We start from the raw sequence: 23,017 nt of genomic DNA, 5'->3' as shown, positions 1-23,017 counted from the left end.
TCACCATTCGTAAGAATTCGTGGCAATGCAGGAATAAAAGTTCGGACTGGAAACGCGGAAAATTGACGACGTTTGATGGATGCACATCCAGGAACAATCAGATACCAACCACTTTGGCGACTATCCATGAAAAGTTTTCTCTACTAATGTAGAAATACTAATTTCGCCAAGTTTCCTCCGATACCGGTGCATCAGTCATTGTAAAGGAGGATCGAGTCTGAATGTTCCGAGAAATTCTCTTATTCCGCTTCTCGGGAATCGCAGAAGAAGATTGACAAACGTATTATTCGTACGACTGCCTCGTCAACTGGAAAACCTATTATCCGATTAAATTCGCTGCTAGTTGAATATCGATCCCCGACGAGCCCTTCGTACAGTGTAAATTCGCCCTTCGACGAACGATCTCCGGTTTGTTGTTTAAAAATTCACACCTCTGAAACGTTTACAGAGAACGATGGGTTACGAAGAAACGGTTCGATCGCTCTTCCTCCGAACTGGTAAGCTTTAACGCTCTAAGTGCCAGGCTAACCTCGTGAAAAATCCTTCCGAATAGTAATTTTATTTTCCAATAAATCTTTTTCGCTAAAAGTCCTCCGGCTACCGCTGACAAGCGTGAGAAATATAGAGAAAAGGCTTCCTTTTCGAGGATATCGAGTTTGAAGATCGATCGAGTACGCGCGCGTTCAACTAGCGTCGAGAATGGGCTCAACAGGTTTCAATATATGCACATGTATTATACGAAAATAAAAACCGTAGCCAAAATCAGTAGTAGGTGGGTGGTGTAGTGGTGACCAGCGAGGTTCTTGGCGGAGGTAAAGGTAAAAGGCCGTTTTTGGGACGTTCGAGCCGTCGGGTCAAGGGGTTACACCGTTTTGCCAACTCGAAGTCCCTTTCCCCCTCCACTAGAACACGTCGAATTCCCTTTTTGGGGAAAGCGTTTTCTGGTATTTACAAGCACTCTTGTGTGAACCGTCTTGTAGACAAGTCGCGCGCAAAATAAACTGTGACATTTTCACGCAGTATCAGTTATTTTCATCCCTACTGATTTCCCTCGCACGATCCCCACAGTATCGTTCTAGTGGAATACTTTCGTATAGCAGCAGCTATGAAAGGCAAACTGGTAGCCGACAAGAGATTGGCAGCCTATTGTATATGCAGACTTCAATCGGAAAAGCTATTTCCCGATCGGATTCCACGGACGCTAGCCGATCGAATCGAATCGAACGGTTAGCCTAGTCGAAAGAGACGCGACAAACTCTGCCGTTAAATCGACTGACTTCATAAAACCTTCAAAATTTTCGCACGGTATGAAAGGAATGGAGAAAATATATGATATCTCTCCAAAAAACACAGGGAGAATTCAATTTGCACCTAGGTTTTTTTCACCTCTGCCACCCTTCCTGAGTATCAACTTAAAATTTCACTTCCACTAATGGAAACGTTCGTGATCACTGTTGTTAATTCGACCAAGAGACCGAGATAGGTTTCTTTTCAATTAATTTATCGATCGTAACGGAAACAGAATTCTCTGGCACTAAATAACCATCCCCTTTGAATTAACCCGACACGATGCCTAATCGAGTTTACTTGCATCAAAGCATCGAACAGTGACCAGATTGAATCGTAAGAAGTCGTGGAATCTCCGAGACCATATAACTCCATTCAATCCTTTGTAAAGTTTATTGCCTTGGTTTCGTTGAATTTCTCTTTCTACTAAAATACCAATTTTAACCCTTTCCACTCGTATGTCGCAGTATATTAGTATTTCATTCTAGGGACCCTTGTTACAATGTTTCCTTTTAGTTTCTGCTTAAATGTGTATATATAAAATAAAATAAAATAAATTCCGAGTTAATTGGTAGCCTTCTCAAATATAAATACGAGTGCAAAGGGTTAAAAATGGAGCATCAAATCGTCTGATATTTCGCTGATATCGATCGCCTTGTCCGAACGACTTATCGGTAATTTAAACAATCTCGATGGAGGCTATCGATTTTCTTATCGCATTTTTCAACCATCATATCGTTTCCACTCGTCAAGATTGTAGTAATTTGCATTCAGGCCATATGATCTCGCCCTATAACAGCCTAAAGAACGACCAGCACCGTAAAGAACCTCGTAAAACCGTACACGACGCTTTTACACTCTTTTCGACGTTAAAAGAAATGACAACTTTATGGTAATTAACCGAGCCATTTACGATCCCGATGGCGTATTCGATAACTAACAAACGTGCCGTTTGATAAATTAGAAAATGAACAAAGCAAATTTTGGTCGTATTTAACGCAACTCTAATTGTTTCGTTCGGAAAACTTGTTGAACGCAGGATTTAATTTACGTTGCCCGGGAAACCCTGATTAACGAATTTAATGCTTCATAAACGGTTAGCTAAATTACACGCCTATTTTACTTCTTGATTTTCAACCTGATTAACAGCGTGCCTCAAACCTTCGATACGCGAAGAATTTTGTAAGCTCGATATCGATTATTTGGAATATTTTATATTATATATATAAAAAAAAAAAAAAAAAGAAACGTGCTATTCCATAATGTTATGTACACTCGTATTCCAGTAGCGTCGAAAGAAAAATACGAAAAAGGTAAAATTCCGAGAAGACGGATAGGTATCCCGATTATGACGAATGAACTTAATCCAACTCTGCCAGCGGGCAAACTTCATGTACCATATTTTGAAAATTACAAAGATAAACGAGCACGCTGTTGCGTTTCGAACAGGCCACTTTTAAATTGCCACTATTTTATCTACGTATCATTTATCCATCTGCCAAGAACGGCCAATGAAGAACGAAAATTTTTGTCGTTCACACGGGCGCCTCGTAAAAAGACGGAAAGTATGAAACTCATTTTTACCACGACGAGAATTGCTCGAACGTCATCGTTACAGCAATTTTCCCCGTCGGAATTAAACCGTGACGTTTTTTTTTTTTTTCAAATACGCCCGACAGAAAAATAAATAACTGTAGAAAAAAAAATAGACCGAACGAGCGGAGATTTAACACAGGCTGTGGCAAAAATAACTATAAGCTTTCGTTAGATGAACGCGTGAAAGTTGTGTTGTCAATGCAGAAGAATCGAAAGGCGAAGAAGGAAACGTGACAAGTCAATAAACAGCAATGAAAAGCGTTAAACCGAGTTCTTCCTTTTGCAAACGTTATGGAAATCAAAGGTGACGAGAGGTGCAACGAAACAAACGGGTGGATCGACACGGGTAGGATTCTGGTAGAGAAATCGACAAATTGTCGGTTCGATCGGTGCCGAAATTTCGTAGCTACTCGAAAACGAGAGAAACGTATCGGCACCCTGTTGCTCGGCTGCATCGATAACCACACCGACGTGAAATTCTGCGTGCTCGTATGTTTGCAACAACGTTGCTCTCTCCAGTCAGTCCGTCGAATATCGCGGGATCGATATCGTCTGGGTCGAAATAACGTTGTGCGCCGCTTGCCAATGAAACTCGCTGAATCCGAGCTTTATTAAAGATATTACTCGGTTGAACGAGGTGGGATCATTACTCGAGGCTACCTTCCCTGCTTTCATTAACCATCGAACCCCGGATGTTGGGTCGTTCGAGACCCAACCTTAAATCCGTCTCGTATCGAGACGACTCTGACACTTGAATGATAATTATCACTCTAATAATGATATTAGAAATTTTCCAAGAAAACTTTTATGCACCCACTGTTGGCCCTCAAACGCGAAATTCAAGTGTCGAGGGTTGCTGAGAAACAATCGATACTTCGTACCGGAAGAAACATCGGATAGCAAGTTTACCAGCGACAAAACTTGAAATAATCGTCAACGTCGACATCGTCGTCCAAAAAGTCGAGCATCCACGTCACACAAATTTAACTAATTACAAAGTTAGCCAACGGAACATCATGCTCGTTCCATCGTTATCGTTATCGTTAATTTTAGCGTTGACGGTTTCGCAACGAGGCACCAGCCATAATTGCGTGTAATTCAACTTTGCCAAAGTGGAGTTGCCGGAGGTCGATTAAAAACGTTCTGACGGCGACTAACGCGTAACGAAATACGCGGGTTAAAAATGTGCGGGTAATTAAAGCGACACTCCAAGTAACACGAAGAAACGAGACAGTCGGTGTACGTTCATCAAAATTGAATTACAGTTCATTATCGTTCGACTACTCCGTGCGACTGGTTCGATGCGATGGAATATTTCAGCGAGGTTCCACGTTGAAAGGAGGGTCGATAACGATGAAACGAACCCCATCTCTCGTTCGGACGATTCGTTTAATTAACGGAAGTTACGGCTCGTACAAATCTGTTCCATGATCTTGGAAACTGAATGCCTTCAATCCACCTTCTTCCTCGATCGATCTTATATACCGTAGATATAGAAAATAAGATATTTCATCGTATGCTACTAATTAACATCTAAACAGTTTCAAGTGTAATTAAAATTTAATCGTTCCCCGATACAACCCCTTCTGATGCAATATTTTTCCAGTTCAAGATACAAGTTTACGTAAGCACTGGAAGCGTACGATATATGGAAAACGATTCATGTATCTTCCTCCTGGTTTATTGAAAGGAGCCAACTTTCTTCGCCATTTTCGTTCGGGCTTTCACCGTCGTGCAAAGCCGTAACAAAACTAAGAAGAAAGTTCACGTAAGATATTCCCTTTGTCATCGTTGTCAAAGGTTTATTGAAAAAAAAGAAACGAATCACTCGAGGCAATAATACAAAGCCTTAGTAGAAATTTTATTTATTCACAAACACGTTCCGGTCAATTTGTTGTTACACGGCGTGAAATCATTGCAGCTAAAACGTTTCATTATAGACTGCAACGAAGAAACGTGACCAGAATTACCAAAGGATCATCCAGAAAAACAAGACAGGAAACGCATCTCTGCACCTCGCGAATTTTAAGCTAGAATTCGAGTTCGATCCTGTATCATCGAAAAGCTTACTGAAAAGACAAATTTAAGCCTCTTTCCATCTACAGAGAAGCCGAAGCGAACAGGGAACGGTAGCAAACAGTAGTAAGTAGTAAAAGCCAGGTACGAGTCAGACCCAGTTACGAGGTGTATTTAACGACTGCCTGTGTATCGATTTTTCTTATCCGAACGATGATTCCTTATCTACGCTGAACAAGCACGGATAACGCTTGTTATATGGCCGAGTTTCATTCTCTCTAGAGGAAATTATATTCAATAGCAAAGTGCTGCATAACAAAGAGCGTGCAATTGTTCACGATAAAGGAATCTTTTAGCTTCGATGCTTTCCTTTCGAAACGATTAAAAGATTTATCCAGGCTATATTATATTATACAATAACAAGAATTCGATGTATACTTAATGGAAATACTTGCGAGTACAATTCCCCTATCCACGTCAATTACCCGTAACTCTTGTCAATTGTAAAAATTTCGAAAATTGAATTTTTCATCCCATTGCGTAAGTGATATTACGGAGATAATTAATCATCTTCCGGGTCTTGCGTTCGGATTACAAAAACTAAGATGAAGATTATACAGGATTAGATGGAATTCGAGGCTCATCCTTTCGAGATTAATCCCCGGCTCGTAAATCGATAATTTCTCTTGGAATTATAGCGTAAAGATTAAAGCAGATCTCTGATGAATGAAAAGCTGATTTCAATTGCCACGAAGGATCGCTGCTCGGACCATGCGATAATGGTCAGTGTTTAACGGAAGCTAAGGAGTATCATTGATTAAACAGGGATAATACACGAGCCTCGTGCCAGATAATGCTAATTAGTAACTCCGTTACAAGCGCCTCCTGCCTCGAGCTACAATTAGCAACGATTTGTCTCTCTGATAAAATTTTACGGATTAACGATAGAAATTTTGGTTGCACAACGTCCTAGAAAATATGTAAGGCAAACTTTGTAAACCTACGTGGTTTAACCGCGCCTTAGGCGTAAATCCAAAACTTAAACCTTGATCCAAAATGTTCGTAAACTTTGAAAGCTCGAAAGGTAAAGTTCAAAGTAGCATAGAAATGAAATTCAATTAATTACAAACACGTCGATCAACCTTTCCCTTTAATCTTATCAACTATTGTGTCAAACTTCTCAAAAGATTTCTCGGCAGAAATCTATTTCATCCAAAAACAGACGTCTTCTCTTCTGCGATCAAATAACTGAGAGAACCAATACCCTCCCGCTGTGCCGGAGAGAACCCATCATTTGATAAAAAATGAGTTAAAGGTGTCTCTCGTAAAAGGAGAACCACTTACTAAAAGTGATTCGACCGAGACATTAATCAGACATTTCGCGAAAGGAAGACCTCGATAACGCTTAGGTCTTTACTACTTTCTTAGCTATAAAAAAAAATCGCACCTTTATCCTCTTAGAGGTGTGATTAAATAAAACTCTGTTATATCGAACATTTCTTTTTTCAAAGTGTATCCCAGAGATTCTTTCCGATATTAAATATGTATCCGTAGTGTGGCTCTCGACGAACCCTGTCACTGGGCTTTACCATACGTACATCGAGGATTAAACGATCATTGCACACGTCGGTACACGTGCCATAGAAAGCCTGTTGCATAGCCAATAGACGATTTCCTTGTGTAACGACATTACCACTGGAAAATTACACACAATCGCGAGACGGTCAAAGCTGATGAGCGAGTGATGCAACGCGAAAGGATAGCAAGGAACACAGGGTGGTTCAAAAGAAGAGGTCGACACTTTTTGCGATCTGAACAATAGCAATAGCAGAAGAAGCAACCCTTGATTGCGAGGATATTTACGCGCAAGAGCAAGTGGATAATTACTATCGATTACTCGCTGGCTCGTTTGCGCTCGTTGGTCTGCAATGAGCTCGAAATCACCGGCTCCACCTGTTGCTAGGCTCGATTCTGTCTTTTCCTTCTAGCTCGAATCGTATCGAACTTCCGGAAAAAATATTTTAAGAAAAACCTGCGTTATTCGTGAAATCAGATTTTGTTAGAACCCTTGGCATTTGAAACGCACATCTGTGCACCAAAGCCGCGAGTCTGCTGAAGGATTAATAATCTGTCAGAATAGAGAACTAACTCAAAGAGCGGGAAATCCGCTCTGAGAAACCGACAAAAGACATGTAATTAATATCGTATCTCGGCGCTGTTAGACACCTGCTCAACGAAAGAGCATCCATCTTCTTTTAAATATCATTAATTTATGTTTCAGGTTCCTAGAACAACCTACTAATAATTCAATATCTGGAAGAATGATAAATTTCACCATTTTCTGTCTACTTTCTCTTCGCGTAAACGCGAAAGAAAATAATTGCCAGAACTCTTCAAACACCTTACGTACAATTTAACTCCGTCGCTGGAAGTCTCTTTTTAATCCGACGCCAAGTAAACTTTCGCCAACTACAATAAGATCTTAACGACAAAAGGGAGCAACCAGTCACTTCCTACGATCTCATCTTCGAGAAATGGAGTGTTGAAGCTAAAGGTCCTGGTGCGCCAGTGTGAACTCCAAGGGACGATAGGTGCTCCGAGTGATGCTCGAAAGAAAATTGTCGCGTAATCCTTCAGCCCTTCCTCGATGTCGAAGCAAAGGGGAATTCTATGAAGGATCTATTGTAGAGTGAAAAAGACAGGCAAAGAGCAGCTATCGCGAGAGGGTGAAGGGTGTGGGAGACAGGCTGTGGCCATTGCATGGTTTGAAATTGCAAGCCTCCTTGTGGACGTACGTCTGTCAGAAACTCGACGGTGGCTTTGTGGAGGCACGTTAAATTCGTCGGACCTAATGGAGTCGAACGAAGGTAGTGTTTGCGTATGGAACGCTTCGAGTAATGAAACCTTTGACGGGAATACCTGGCTCGATAGATAGGCCCAAGGATGCTGGTATTCCATTAAATTGTCAAAATACTGTTGCGACATCAAGCGCCACCGCAACGCTTGTTTAATTACATTTGCTTTGACAAGGAAAACTATCTCTTTATCGACGGTACCATCGATGCTCCCCGAACGAGACGCTTTTTCCATCTCGTTTCGGCCTTTCAACCACCCTACGACCAAGCGTGAACTATGGCTCGCTTTTCCTGAAAATCGAGCCGCGCGATACCTTGTCAGGGATAATAAACTGGCAGCCGGTTTCGTGAGATAAGAGTAAATTAATTAAACAAACAATCGCGAAAAACCTTTGGCCCGGATATTGAATTCAGACCCGTGGAATCCCTCCGATCCCGGACAAAACGAGCCCAGCAGGTAGGTGGGTATTGATTTTTCTTAATTAGAGTAGGAAATGTCAGTTTTAGGATACGCGTTAGCGCGATGGGATCAACTGAATCGTTAAAGCGTTTATACAGAGGTTGGCTGTGATCGTGGCAGAGCCGTAAATCGAGCGATTTCTCGGGCAAAAATAAGTCGAAGGTAAACGACTTGCCTTTACTTTGTCTTCTCAAATTAGTCTAGGCATCGAAACAAAACCTACCCGATCAATGGGACGAGAATATAATTGAATACGTTAATTGTTATGTTAATTAAATGAACCGCTTTGATGCTACCAGTATTTAACCCTTTATTGTATGAATTTTTATGACGAGTTGGAAAAATATGTATAGCTGTTAGTCTACTTAATAATCAGTGTGGTCATGAAATAAATAATATTTCTTTTTATTCATAAGCTTGGAACCAACGTGCTCAGAGTCTTCAGTATTGTCTACTTAATTTACTATAGAACATTTGAAATTTAAGTTCCCAATTGGGAACGGGATGCAATAGAGGGTTTCTCTGTATGTTTAATGAACAAGTTCTTCGTAGTTGTTGATACGAAGGATGGTTCCGAGGGATAATCAAGCAGACCACGGTCGTAACAGTAAGTTTCATAATATTCGCGGCTATCGTTATATCCGAGCAACGAGACGAATAAAACTCTATAACAGAGGAAGCAATAAGCATGGAAATTGCCAGGTGCGTTTGTCAAAGGATCTCGCTCGTCTAAAAACGCTCAATAAAAAACTAATTTATAACTAGAGGATGAAGAGAGCTTTCTCCTCGAACAAGCTAAGGAACAAGGGAGAAAAGCAACCGCGCGATGCACTCTTTGTCTTGGAAAACGTACGCCAGAGCGAGTACGACAGACTTCTATCAGCGAACTTTTCAGTTTTCACGTCAATTTTCGCAGAAAAGGTCGGATCAAACGAGAAAAGGTTCTTTATAAACGTATTCGAAGGAAAGAACAAACTTCGGTTGTAACGGTGTACAAAGGTGAAGAACGTCATCGCGATGATTCTATAAAAAAATTTGCGACGTAAACAACCGTTTTCTGTGAAACATTTTAAAAAACGTGAACAGACGTAAGCGTTCATCCTTGACGACATTTTTAACGAGCTCTGAGTTACCATTTTCCTATAGTGGAAACGGTCGTGTGTAGGAAGACGTCACAATTGCAATTATTCGGAATATGGAAATACGCAAATGATAGACAATATTTGGAACAATCGGAACGAAGGGAAATAAAGCGAACGTAATGGTTCAACTGATTTTCCAGTCATAAAAACGTGTGTACAGGTAGGTGGAGAAGAGTGGTCGAATCGATGCAAAAAATCAATATTATCTGGGTGAAGCAGCAATGGAAACGTCGCGTACAATCTGGCTATGCTTTCCAGGAAATGCAACAAGTCGCAGACTCCCGCCATCCGGCCAGGAGAACCCAATTGCCTCTGGCACACCGTGTCGCTGCACTTTTCTCGATTGAACTGATCCCACCGACAACGTTATTGCCGTTCCTTTTCTACGGGTCGAAAGTGACACTGGGAAATCCATGAAAATCGTTTCCAGATCACTCTATACAGAGTTCAACACGGAAAGCAAAAATCGAGCAATAACAACATAAATATCATATTCCTTTTTTGATGAATATTAACGCAGCTGATTGTGCGACAGATTAGAAAAAAAAAGGACAAATGACACAAGTTCGAATACAAATGTAACAGCGAGGGCCATCGAAAACTCGGGCCTCGGGGGATGAGATTACAAGGAGAAGGATGAGGTTTCGACTTTCGAAGAAAATGAAACGCGTAGAGGAGGCAGCCAGCTGGCAGGAAAAAGCAGGAAAAGGACGCGGTGGATCGCGAGCTTAGATTCAGAGGCTGTGCGAGCGAACAGTGTCGAATCTGAACTCCCAGGCTCCGTCGATCGATGCCCGGGGCACGCTGCTATATATAACCATCCCTGCTACCTGCCACCCTCTCTTTCTCTTGCCGTTTAACCCAACCCTCTGTCTCTCTTCCTCCGTGTTTTCGACCTGTGGCGTACGACCCTGTGCTCTCCAGCCACCTGCCAACCCTGCAACCCTTTTCTTTCTCTTTCCTTTTCATCCCTTGCATAATATCGTATTACATTGTGTTAAGTTTCTGCCTATCGAATAGACGATATGGAAACATTGGAACTCTGATAGGATTCGATGACACAAAGGGACCACAAAATACCTCTTATAGCGTGTTAATCTGAAGCTACAAATTTCGATAAAAATGATTAACTATCCCAGGGTTTCATTAATACTGTTAATACAAAGTAGGTGATTACTCGTCTGAATCATCGGAAACTGTTCCAGGAATTATGAGTTACCCAAATCTCTTCCAGTGTCTCGTTGCTTTACCCCGAATAGCAATCGGCGTATCGTAAATCTACTGGGTCACATGAACCCACAGTGGTCGCATTGTAGCATTCGGGAAAAGTTCCGACTCCTTGGCGCCGGCAATCCGCCCTACATAGCAAAATTGCTGGAAGACTTCGTTTTAGAAAATTCTTCCTGGTTAACTATCGAGATCACTGATTCCTTGATTAAGTCGCCACCCACGCAAAAGTCGACATTACTCTAGGAGCTAACATGTTCTTGGCTAGGAAAGCTCTTAAAAATCTGACCGAGTGCAGGCAACTTTATCCCGTTTGTCCTCAAAAAGTTTCAGCACTTTAACCCTAAATCTTCGCACGTAAAATCGTTTCCCTTTGAATCAATTTATCACGCGACTAGGTAAATCAATGATACAAGTAGGTTTGATGTTCTACAGAGAGCGAAGATTAATTCGCGATCGAATTGCGCGCAGATAAGCCGAGCCATTTCATAATTACCCTCTGTCGAGTGAACTGGCATCAAAACGGCGCGGACCGTTTCGACGTGGCGCGACGACCAACAGAGTTCACAGCCTGGCCATTCTATTGCGTGTAATTCGATTCGATCTAGGAACCATCGGATTTGTCCGATGGCCTACCCTTTGCGAAATGCTTTTGACGACTCCCGATCGCTATTCCAAACGACCGAACACCGAAATTAGTATTCGCCTGCGATAAGCTCGTCCTAGAATGGAGGACAAACTCTCCTGTCCTTTATAATCAGCTTGAAAATCAATACACATGCTCCTGTTCTTGTTCAACCAATTACAAATGATCCAACTAACTAAATTTCAACTAATAATTTCAATTTTCAGGATACATTGCGTAGATGTAATTCAATCCCTAAATACAATTATTAAAATGTACAGTGGTAGAATTATTTCTGGACACTGAATAAAAATATTTTTTATATCATATTTATGCAGAAAATGTATATTCTGCTATGCTAAATTGATACCGTAATATTTTTATTGTAATACTTAATGTTTGTAAATGTCTTAAAATTTTTATTTAAAAAAATCTAAACTGTGTTGTAATTAGAAAACAATGATTAGAATATAAAATATAAATGATTTGAATAAATGCGAAAGATTTAAAAGTATCCAGAATTAATTCCACTAGTGTGGATAACCGAATGTCTCAATCTTCGTATTCCCAATTAACACCTAAACCCTTTGATTGATTCAGGCGAGATTTTGCGTAATTACTCCCCGTACCGAGGGACTCCGCCTAAACTACAAGCTACGCGAAACAGAGCCCCTCCCGATTTCATCCCCTTGACGCTTTACGATAATTGAAGTTTATCCGGTAAATAACGCTACTTGCCATCTATCCATTTTTGCAATATTAGATAAATTTTGATCGAGTGCCGTGAACTGATGAAATTGGACGGATCGGATTTGAGCTCCCCGGTCACTTTGTAATAATTTAATGTTAACGGATTATCCAATGAATAATCATTGCATAATGAATAAATACGCCAATTAATTTTAGAATATCATATTATAATATAACTGTTGCGATAAAAGAACGTATGCTATTCATCTATAACGAACAATTGAATTTCAATGAAATAATTAAATAATTTCGATACGTCATTGCTTGATTTTCACGTTTTCAAAAATACCGATGTATGTCATAGAATAAAATTACAGATTTACCAGGAAAGAGGAATTTGAATGACACTGATTCTAAACCCGGAACTAGCTGGTATCAAAGAGTCGATTACAATGTCTGGTAGCAGCAGCCTTACATGTGCCAATGTGATTGTATAGATTCGTGGCTGTAGAAGCGGATATAAAGTTTGCATAGAATGATTGCATGGAAATACGAAAGCTTTTTGTAACCGTACCGCGAACAAACTGTCTGTTCCCTGCTTTCTTTTAGTTAAAGCTCACTCTATCAAAATTTCATTAAAAATTCTACGTATTTTTAACCGGTCTCTCTGATTATACTTTTCAGTGTCTACCTTCGTTAAAGTGTTCATTCTATATTTTCTTTCAGTTAGGTAAATTCAGACACTGTCTTTCATAAGTCGAGTAAAAGCTTAAAAACACAAAATGTTTCTATTAGAAAGAGGCAGGGCCGACCCTGAGGTTTCGGGGGTCCTAGGCGAGCTCCGAAAAATGGCCCTTCACATATATGACATAAAGGGTTAATCCCGTTTAGTACTGAATAATGAAGCTTGTATAACTAATTTAGATTTGCATTTACATCGATTAATATTCAAGTAAAATTACTCTTCTTGCATTCTTAGACGCAAAATCGTCTTATGGGGGACCTGGACCTTAGGGGCCCCTAGGCCCAGGGCCGGCCCTGGAAAAAAGCTACCGTTAATTAAAGTGTGAACACAATTGCAATGTTTGTTTCCAATATTAGAAATAAATTGCTCGTGTCGCGTTATTTGTACTCGGAAATAGAAACATATCATAGTGGTATATTTGCACGGTTTTATAACAGTTATTTATCGAAAGGGACACGACGAGGCTGCTTTTTTTTATCGAGAAAATATCACACCGACAAATTTCACGTTTTAGAGAATCGAATATTAAAAGGATTGGTACGGTCGTTTCGTCTTATTTCAATGTTTCCTACCTCTCGACTTCCTTTGACGATCTCGGAAAACATAATATTTCTGCTGTGTTTACAAAAGGAGGGTTGAAGATTCGTCAAATACTTTTTTTCGGAATTTTCCACGTCTTCACGTTCCAGGTTCATGAGTAAGCTTCTTAGAGAAAACGTAAAAGATATTTTCCGTAGTTTGTCGGATACTAGTATCGTCGTTTCAACAGAGGAAACGAATTTCTTCCCTTTCCACTCCAATGAAACGCGACAAGTTGTTTCCCTCAGCATTTGATGAGTCGAGAAACTTGTTTTGTCAACACATCTGATTCATGGAATAGTTTATAACGTCTACCAAGGACTGTACAAGAGAATACAACCGTCGAGCCTGCTTTCGTGGAAAGATAACAGACTAAACGTGTTTACAAATCTATAGGAAGTAAAACCAGTACGGTCACGAAACACAAAGGTAATTTTTCTTCTGTACACGTACCGTGTAGCGTGTCAATACAGAGGAACGACAAAGATTATACGAAAGCCAAAGCTTTTCTACTTTGATTGCGATCTCGCCGTCTCCTTTACTTCTTTACCCTCCTATCCAACCGTACAGCATGCACGCGTAATTTCTCTTGTACATCCGGCAGAACGGAGGTGTTCGCCCGCTAACACGAAGATCCTCCTTGATAATCGAAATAACCCCCCCGTCATTCTACCGAGTCGCGGCCTTAAATAAAGATCATTACAAACAAATTCCGTCTTAATTTTTCACCATGCCGTTTCTTATTTCTACATCCATTTAGATGCTCGATAAGACGCGATCGACGGATAAGCGTGGGAACAATGCTAACATTGAGCCAGAAAATTCTTCTGGGTTCAATTGAAACGACATTTTTATTATTTTTCTCAGAGTGTACATTTACACTATTCTGAGACGAGATTAGTGGGAATTTATACGTTATTTGATTAACAGGAATAATTATAACGAGTGTACATATGCAACTATTCTCTTACAAAGAATTGTAACTTTTATTTTTAGCAAAATATATTTCTCGAGAGGAAAATGTCATTCCAACGTCACGAGTTGTATGCAATTAACCCAGCATTCAGAACGCGTACGTACAGAAAAATAACATAAAAGGTACGTTTCCAAACGTTGAACAAATATAATCTGTAATCGCCGTGTAGTAGTTCATACAGTTTATTTAAACAATCCCAGTTCTCGCATGCTTTTTCGATATCTATGTATTTTTGTACTGTGAAATATCTAATGGCGTTTAACTTGATTCTCGTAGTGTTACTTTTCATACGCCATTGCAAAGATTGTTACCGACCGTTAACAGACGATTAAATCGTTCCGAAAAAAGAAGATAGAAAAAGAGGTTAGACTTACCTTCCAGTATTTTTGGCAACCCCGTTGACGTCGTAGAGACGCAAAAGAGGAATCTATCCGTCAGCTGGTCATCATAGTAATCGCTGCTCGATGATGTTCACCACCACTGATTCACTGTCACTGAACGTGTCACCATGACAGCGCGGCGTGTCATCGTTAACCGTGCTTCGATACGAGACAAATGTTAAAAAATAAGATCGTAGATCAGGCGAGTCGTAAGAAAAACCGAAAACGGATAAAGGATCTTGTAATTGAACGTTGTCACAAACGCGCAACGCGATTTAAATGAAAAAAACACACTACGATTCTACGCAGCTACGCATAACGCTGGCACGCGCTCGACGGTCACTACACTAACTGGCGGTTCTTCGCTTGAATTTCGTCTTCCCCAGCGGCGGTCCGCGCAACGACCAATCAGCGTCGAGCTTCGTTCCGCCTCCTCCGCCAATCACGTGTAATCAGCACACGGCTTTCGTAAGTATTTCATTTCGCCAGTCGTACGTCTAACCGCGTTGCTGTTGTACCTATAGAGCAAAAGTAAGACGCAGTTAATTCCTCCGATTCGTGAAATATACATCAAGTTGTCAATTATTTATCGTCGAGTAAAGTACTAGCGAACGTATTTTTTTGGCGGGACGTAGGTGAGAAACATGGTGGACGAAGAACTTCCGGTTCTGGTTCCGGTTCCGGTTCAAGTATTACGTGAAAGTGCAGTGTTCAAAATGGTGGTACTTTTTCAAAGTGGATAATACTTTTTCATAAAAGCTGTTTGTGCAGTGAAGAATTAAGGTCAATCCTGGCACGATGGCAACGAATTCAATGCATGGTTCATCGGAAAAGGTATGTTTTTAATATTTCTTCGAACAATTTGAATTATCGCGCATATTATGAACGCCCTCATAGTGGAACGGTCAGAATGCATGTAGTTCTTTTAAGCGTAACCGTCAGCTGCAAAGAGAAATAGCTCGTCGATAAAATAGAAATATGCAGTTACATGCATAAAACATTCGTTTTCGCGGTTTTGTTTTGTTAAAACGAACCATTTAACGCCATCTTCTGGCTCGTTTGAAAGAGGTACATACTTTTATCAGCTTTATATCGAACAAGAGTTCGATCTGTACGATGGAAAGCGAAGATCACATCGTGCACGCGTCTTGAAATTGAATACACTGGAAATGACAAAAACTATGTTAAAAAGAACTACATTCTTTATTATACAAAAAATCAGTAGTTTGTACAAAACGGTGTATTCTTACGTTCTAAAGTGTTCGTAATGAAACGAACATTTGTAAACAATCATTCCCCGAAATTATTTAGGCATATGTCAAACTCGTAACTTCAATTATAATAACAAATTTGTTACGTGTTTCATGCATACTTCATTCACGACGTAAATATACAATTAATTTACCTTGATCTATCCACACGCTTCGTTCACAAAACTATAACGATTACAAAACAGCACAAATTTGTTTTTACAGTCCGTACATTTCGTACGAATACTCTATAACAATTATATATATTTATATATATATTATGCGTATCATTATTTCAAGAAAAATCAAGTGGCACATCTCGTAAAGATCATTTGCTTGCTTTACAAGAGAATCGGCGAAAATAGGAAAATACATTAAAAAAATTTATTAGTAAATTAATATGGACATGTGTTCGAATTTGACGAACTGGAATAGGAAAAGCGTAGTTCCTTCTTAACTCGAACAGGCAATTCGTTTTTCGTTCTTTAATTGTCCATCCGACACGTTAAAATCCCACCACCATTTGTACTTGTAATTCTTCTTTAATTTCACGATCCACTTACAAAGATCAATCCAAATGAATTAAAAAGTCGTTAGAGATTCTCCGTTAACACTCCAAGTAGTAAGAAGGAAGTGCGTCAAATAAAACAGCTTAGACAGTTGACAATAGAAATTAGCTAAATTGAGTTAGGATTACGATGATTGAGCTGCCAGCATTTCTTCTTGCTGCATTTTTCTGCGATAGTTGTCCAAAGTAACTTGTATAGTCTTCTCAGAATATCGACAGTTTTCGGCTCCACAGGTACACGTGAACGACTTGCATTTTATAATCCAGAATTTCTCTCCATAATCGAAGCTGAAGGCAAACAATTCCGTATTGGTCTTCGGTGATAAATTGTATGATATTAATGAAAAAAAAATCCATGTTCAAAAATAACAACGTGAAATATGTACATTCCTTGAAAGACCTTTAAACCCGTTCATATGTATATATTACACATTCCTCCTCCGTGATACTAAATACGAATTCCAACAAACTTACCATCTCCAAAATTAGCGAGAGAAAAGGAAAATAAGGTAATAAATATCACGTACTCGATAAAGTCAGTTCGTCTATTTTAAGATGCGAAAACAATATTAAAGCTGACATGTGTTGAAAGAGAGCAAAGCAGAATATTGAAAAAAGAATAAGGCATAGAAACTGAAATTATATCAGCGACGAATGAACGATTAGCCAACCAAAACCAAAGGTGAAAATGGTTTATTAACCAAAAAAGGTTGCATGAAATGCCATTTACTAACATGTACATGTGCTATAATTTTCATATGTCAATCGTTTTCTTTGGTTTTTTTTAACATACCCGAGCTCTTCGTCTGCCTCGATGTCGCGGTTGGCAAAAAATGCTATCCTAGGAAAGTGTAAATCCTGATGCTCGACAAATACTCGCACTGGCAAGAGATTAGGCGCGCATGAATGATTTATAAAGCGAGCAATATTTCCATAACGTCTCGCATCGATGCAATATGTTTCTCCATCCTGTATGCACAGAAAAAAAAATGATTAATGACACAGTGGTAAACGAACGTACATGAATCTATTGAATATTCAATACTCACTCTGTTATCTAAATCGAATAGATAGGAATCGTCTTCTCGATGATCAGCTTCAGAATCAGAAATGATTTCACCAACGTATTCGCATACATAGGAACCTTTAGGAATGTGTCGTAACGTTCTAAGGCCCCAACCTTTACCTTTCGTTCTGAACAATTGAAACCTTTGGGTTAAACCATGCTGTACAACACGATTATTGCACGTTATACGATTACAGTCACACGCTGGATTACACTCAAATAACATTGGAGGATCTGAATAGAGAAACAAAAAACTTATATATTTGTTATGCACCCTTCATATGTGTATACATATACAGTGAGAGGCAAAAGTGAGTAGACACTGTTCAAAATAGAATACCTCGGTTAAAATTGGACTAAATAACTTGAGGTTTTTTCAGAAGCTAGAAAAATTAATTCATTAATTTTCTAAAACGATGAAAATACATATTTTAGTGAATTAATTTTTATAACTTCTGAAAAAACCTCAAGTTATTTAGTCCAATTTTAACCGAGGTATTCTATTTTGAACAGGGTCTATTCACTTTTGCCTCTCACTGCATGTATATAGAATATTTAGTACACGTGATCAGCATACCCGTATAATTAAATTCCGGTATTAGTTTTCCTTCTTCATCGTACCAACATCGCAAACTTATATTTCCACACAAACATTTTTCTGAACTACAGTTGTCTTCGCATCGACAAGACTGTAGGGATGTTATCGTGCGATCAACATGTATATTACTGGTGAAACAATTTTCAGTCACGTAGAGGAAATCTGTTGGCTTGTCTTCTGAATCGTATCCGTTAACGCATTGAATCGGATTCGTTTCCTTGCCACGTGAAATGTCACTGTAAATCATTAAATGTATTTTCACAGAAATTATTCGACTAGAAAGAAAGATACATCAAATTTGATAATCACTTAGTTAAAATTTTTACTGTTTTCTCCCACATATGTTCAGAAAGTTCATTAACTTTCGCATTCAATCTTAAAGCAGACATAGTATCGCCATCGTTTGTACAACAGTTTACTGCTGTTTCTCCTGCTGCATTAACTTCACCTATCTTAGCACCACGAGCTAATAACAAAATACTAACTGCATACTGATCTTGTCTAGCAGCTATGTGTCTGCAACATATTAGATATGATAAAGAAAATATCGCTTATACGATAAGAGTAGTAAATAAAAAACTTACAGAGGCGTATCGCCATGAACGTTAACAGCATTCACATCACAACCCTCGTTGAGTAACATTTCTGTAATCTCTGAACTTCCGCTAAAAGCACTCCAATGCAACGCTATGTTTTGTTCCGCATCTCGTATCAAAGGGTCACACTTTTTATCTAATAAAAATCGTGCTACTTCGGCATGACAAAATTCACAGGCCCAAATTAAACTTGTCCATCCACCGTCGTCCACTGAATCTAATAAGGCATAAACGATTACTTTTGCACATGGTGTTAAATCAAATTTAAGGCAATAATCAAATGATGAATATAATTTTAATTACCTACTAATGTTCTTGGCGCTTTACATTCCGTCAAAATTATTCGACAAACATCTAAATGACCAGATTTAGCAGCCATGTGCAAAGCAGTCATACCATCTTCTCCTTTTAACGTAACATCGGCTCCTATTCTTATTAAATATTTCACCACGTCGGCTTTACCTTTGCTAGCGGCTAACATTAACGGTGTTAGTTGATTTCTATCCATCACGTCTAATTGAGCACCGGCTTGTACTAACACGTGCACACAAGATAAGTGACCTTTATCTGCAGCTATATGAAGGCCAGTTCGATGTGCGTAATCTCGGAATGTATGGTTTGCATTGTATCCACATGCTAAAAAATTAGGATGATTTATGAATAATATATTATTTTTAATAAAATTTACGGAAGTGAAGGTAGCATGGTAACACACCTAAAACATTGACCAATTTTTCTAAATCCCCATTCTTTACAGATGTGTAAAGACTCATGATTGTATAACGTTCTGGTCTCTCAGTGTTAACAGACGGTTCAGGTATTTTAATAATATCTGGTTGAATTAAAGGACTAGGGGGTCGTTCTGCTAACTTCGTATTATCACCTTTCCCTGGCAAACTCATTTTCGCAGAAGGCAGTTTTGAAAATTTCTTTCGAGTCGGAATGAACACAGGTTTTCTTAAGCCACTCATAGTGACCATTACATCGTATGCTGTACTCTCGTTTCCACAATGTGGACATACTCCTTTTTTGTTCGGATATATCTCGCATTCGCGATGATACTGATGGCCATTAATACATTGTACAAATCTTCCTTGCGAACAAAAGAGTCCACAAGAAGGGCAACAATTATGTCTTAGTAGTCTTTCCTTATGCATTCGACACAAAATGATAAAAGGAACACGTGTACTAGGTCTCCTCATTGCTACATCGTTACTATCAACTTCGTTACAACATCCTACTAATCTATTGTCGATAGAATCTATTGCGGTACAATACAGTGGTGCCCCAGAACCAGTTATCGTTACATACAGCTGAGATCTCACTTGACATAAACATAACATTGACTGACCATATGTCTAAAATACACGATCAATATTAAATATAATATGAACGATGTATGAGAATAGCCAATTTATATATAAAATATACTAACTTCACTCATAATTGCTGTTGACTCTGGTTTTGAAGCTTGCCCTTCTGCAGGACTTGGGCTTGGAGCCATGCTTCTCCTTGTCCTCTTAGCGGGGACAGTACCTTCTAGAAAATTAAATACACGTTAATGTAAATATTCCCTGCAGGAAGTACGTGTACAGTGCGCGTATGAAATATTACCTTCAGGATAATCATTATGTTTGCCTGTTTCTGCTATTGATACAGATCCATCTGGAAACAAAATATTTCTATAGTACCATGTTCTTTTTTATACTAATTTTATATGTATTTTTTTATACCTTCGAACGAATCAGCTTTCGCTATTTTCCTGGCAGCTTGACTTCCTCGAGGACGACCTCTTTCTCTCTTAGGTCTACCAGTAGCAGGCTTTAGAAATGGCTTTTCTATGTCTGCTAAAGGTATATCATCATTTGTTGGACTGCCAATTGAATTACACAATTTTGTTTGTGATTCTGAACTTTTTATCATAGGAGACAATTTTGGCATACCATCAAAGTCAGATGAAAAATTTTGAGATTCATCCAGGATTGTATCATTTGCACTACTTTCTGATATGGAAGAATTTCTAGAACATTCTAATGTTGAGTTTACCTCAGAGAGACTAATATTCCCATCAGAAATTGATGCTTCTGCTTCCTGACGTATGTCAGGAGGCTTAGCTTGCAACTGTTTATTATGATCTTTCCCTTGCATCACCTTTTTAGGTCTTCCTGGTTTATTGTATTTCCTCTGCTTTTTAAACCCTAGATTTTCTTCTGTATAATTAGACTTTTCCTTCCTTGCCATTGCACTCTCTAACACAGTACTCTTCAATGTTTCTTTACAAAGTCTTCTAGCTGAACGTTTAGGACCTGGAGGTTCTTCTGTGTGGTCGCTAAAAATGTTATAGAATGTTTACAAATAACATGCATAGTAATTTTATGTATTTGAGATGAAAGAAAATAAAAAAACCTAAGTGCCCTTAATCTAGGTCGTCCTATTCTCCTTTTCCTAGTAACTGGAGGTGTGCTATCTGCTTGTTCACTTTGCTCAGTAGGTTCTGTTGAAGCATTTACTTCCTCAGTCTTAGCTTTTTCATCGGAGGTGGTGGATTTTTCCTCTGTTGGTACTTCCATATTTTCCTTTGGTGTTTCTGTTTCCTCTGATTTTTTCTCTGGTTCTTTGCTCTCAAAATCTTTGGCTGGCTCTTCTGTTCTACCTTCTTCTGAATCTGATTTTTCAACAGTGTCAGAATTCTCATCTGAATTCTCGATCTTGACAGAAACACCACCAATCTGATCACAATTTGCAAGTTCATCAGGAACTAAAGTAAGGTTGGAGGAACAACTTGATATCTTCGTTTTTTTACCATGATCTGTATTTTCGTCGATTGTCCTAAACGTAAGGACAATGCGTGGAATACCATTATCTTTTTTCAAAATTTCCTGTTTTCCAGTATTTTCATCATCTTTTGAATTTTCATCCGGTGGTGTCGATTCGACAGAATTTTGTTTTATGGGAGTAATTTCTTCGTTTTTCTCTCCATTGGATTCTTTTTCGACTGCTGATGGTGCATCAAGAATCGCGGCCGGTTTTTCGTTTTCCTCGTGATCCGATTTTTCTGATCGATTAATTTCTGCGTTTTTGACGGGACTTATACTTTTGTTAAATTCATTTGTCATACCCTCGAGAATTTGCTGGATGCTGACCTTATCTTCGACCCTCTCGGCAGCCATATCTTCCTCTTCGCCCCCTTCTTGACAACCCTCCATCGTGGCAGTTTCCTTACTCTTATTCTCCGACATATTATCAAATTTTAACTGGAAACTACAAATCTTTACCCTTATAAAGTCAGCTCATTGTAAAATTTGACAGTCGATTGAGCTATTACTATACGCCCGTCAACTATCAGACAGTACTCCAACGTCGACGATGTCTTCCGCAAAGTACAAGTAGCTGAAACAGCAATGGAACGCCTTCTAATTTTCGTTCTGACTGAATACTATCACTGGTATTCAAACAAACACCATGAAAATATCTTTCCATACACTTTCCAACAGGTTGACTAATTCTATTATCACAGAAACCATTTGTTCCAAAGATTTTCAGAGAAATATCTACACTACGCTGGTGTGCCCCGCGTAGACCTGGAGGCCATATTGATTGCTCAGGGACGGGCCGATTCGAGCGATGAATTTATTTTTAAAATGATCCTCGCCTAAGCCCTTCCCGTGTCAAATTATTTACTTCCTCTCAATTTTGGGAAATCATTCGATATCTTTGAGTTATTATATTTCTTTAAAAATACTCTAGTACGTATAAATTATACAAGGAACGAACACTATGAATATCTATATTGCATGATTGTAAGTCTATGCACCTATACATTGAAAGCAAAAAAGATAATGAATTCTTCTGTAATTCATTGCTCCCAGTTAAATCAAATGATTGTTTTATAGTAATTTAATTTGCTTCGAAAATTCGTTTTTTTTACAATTAAATATTTACGAACGATCGACAATCAATTTCCTATTTATATTATATCATTTAAACGATCAATTTATAAATTACGAATGATACTCGACGTTCTCATTTTCATATAGTATGTCATTCACGTGGTAAAAAAATAAGACCAAAGTACAAATGACCTTATTTTATTATTGAATACAAATAAGTGTTTGTATTTATATCGAATAATATAGGAAAACATTTATATAGGATCAATTAAATTTGCTACAGCAACTTAGTTTCGTATAATTTTATTAATCGGCACGTAAAAGAAATGGAATTCTTGCTACGAAAACGAAACCATTACGATACAATAATAGTAGCGCGCATGAGCGCTCGACAAAAAGAAATTGCTTAGCATTACGTGGCAGCATATGATAAAAATAAGTTGTAGGTAATAAGTAGCGATATTGACACAA

At 38.8% G+C, this 23,017-nt stretch overlaps 2 protein-coding genes across 17 annotated transcripts in view; both read right to left on the bottom strand.

Moving 5' to 3' along the window:
* cac (calcium voltage-gated channel subunit cacophony) overlaps positions 1-14,900 on the bottom strand; it is an 87,759-nt gene extending 72,859 nt beyond the window's left edge. For 5 of the 16 annotated variants that reach the window (XM_034326429.2, XM_034326428.2, XM_034326430.2 and 2 more), the window contains exon 1: positions 14,573-14,900. The gene's annotated coding sequence lies outside the window, so the exon portion shown is untranslated. The remainder of the gene's footprint in view (positions 1-14,572) is intronic. The other 11 variants (XM_034326440.2, XM_034326439.2, XM_034326444.2 and 8 more) reach the window with 3 other exon arrangements.
* Positions 14,901-15,762: 862 nt separating this feature from the next.
* G9a (histone-lysine N-methyltransferase G9a) lies at positions 15,763-22,463 on the bottom strand. The gene is made up of 12 exons (XM_034326449.2): positions 21,063-22,463; positions 20,390-20,985; positions 20,271-20,321; positions 20,092-20,195; positions 19,372-20,014; positions 18,960-19,292; positions 18,645-18,873; positions 18,370-18,576; positions 18,040-18,296; positions 17,446-17,696; positions 17,190-17,365; positions 15,763-16,684 (listed from the first exon to the last, which is right to left on the bottom strand). Exons 1-12 carry the CDS (start codon positions 21,893-21,895, stop codon positions 16,522-16,524), a joined length of 3,843 nt encoding a protein of 1,280 aa, XP_034182340.1. The 5' UTR covers positions 21,896-22,463; the 3' UTR covers positions 15,763-16,521.
* Positions 22,464-23,017: the final 554 nt, after the last annotated feature.

This window comes from Osmia lignaria, chromosome 3, assembly GCF_051020975.1.
Source record: "Osmia lignaria lignaria isolate PbOS001 chromosome 3, iyOsmLign1, whole genome shotgun sequence".
Lineage (NCBI taxonomy): Eukaryota > Metazoa > Arthropoda > Insecta > Hymenoptera > Megachilidae > Osmia > Osmia lignaria.
This window is presented reverse-complemented; position numbering and strand designations above follow the sequence as displayed.

Coding starts and splice junctions, on each gene's coding strand:
- G9a (XM_034326449.2), bottom strand. CDS start 21,895: ATGTCGGAGAATAAGAGTAAGGAAACTGCCACGATGGAGGGTTGTCAA. Junction 20,322..20,389: donor GAAAGCTGATTCGTTCGAAG/GTATAAAAAAAT, acceptor TTTTGTTTCCAG/ATGGATCTGTATCAATAGCA. Junction 18,297..18,369: donor ACAGTAAAAATTTTAACTAA/GTGATTATCAAA, acceptor AATGATTTACAG/TGACATTTCACGTGGCAAGG.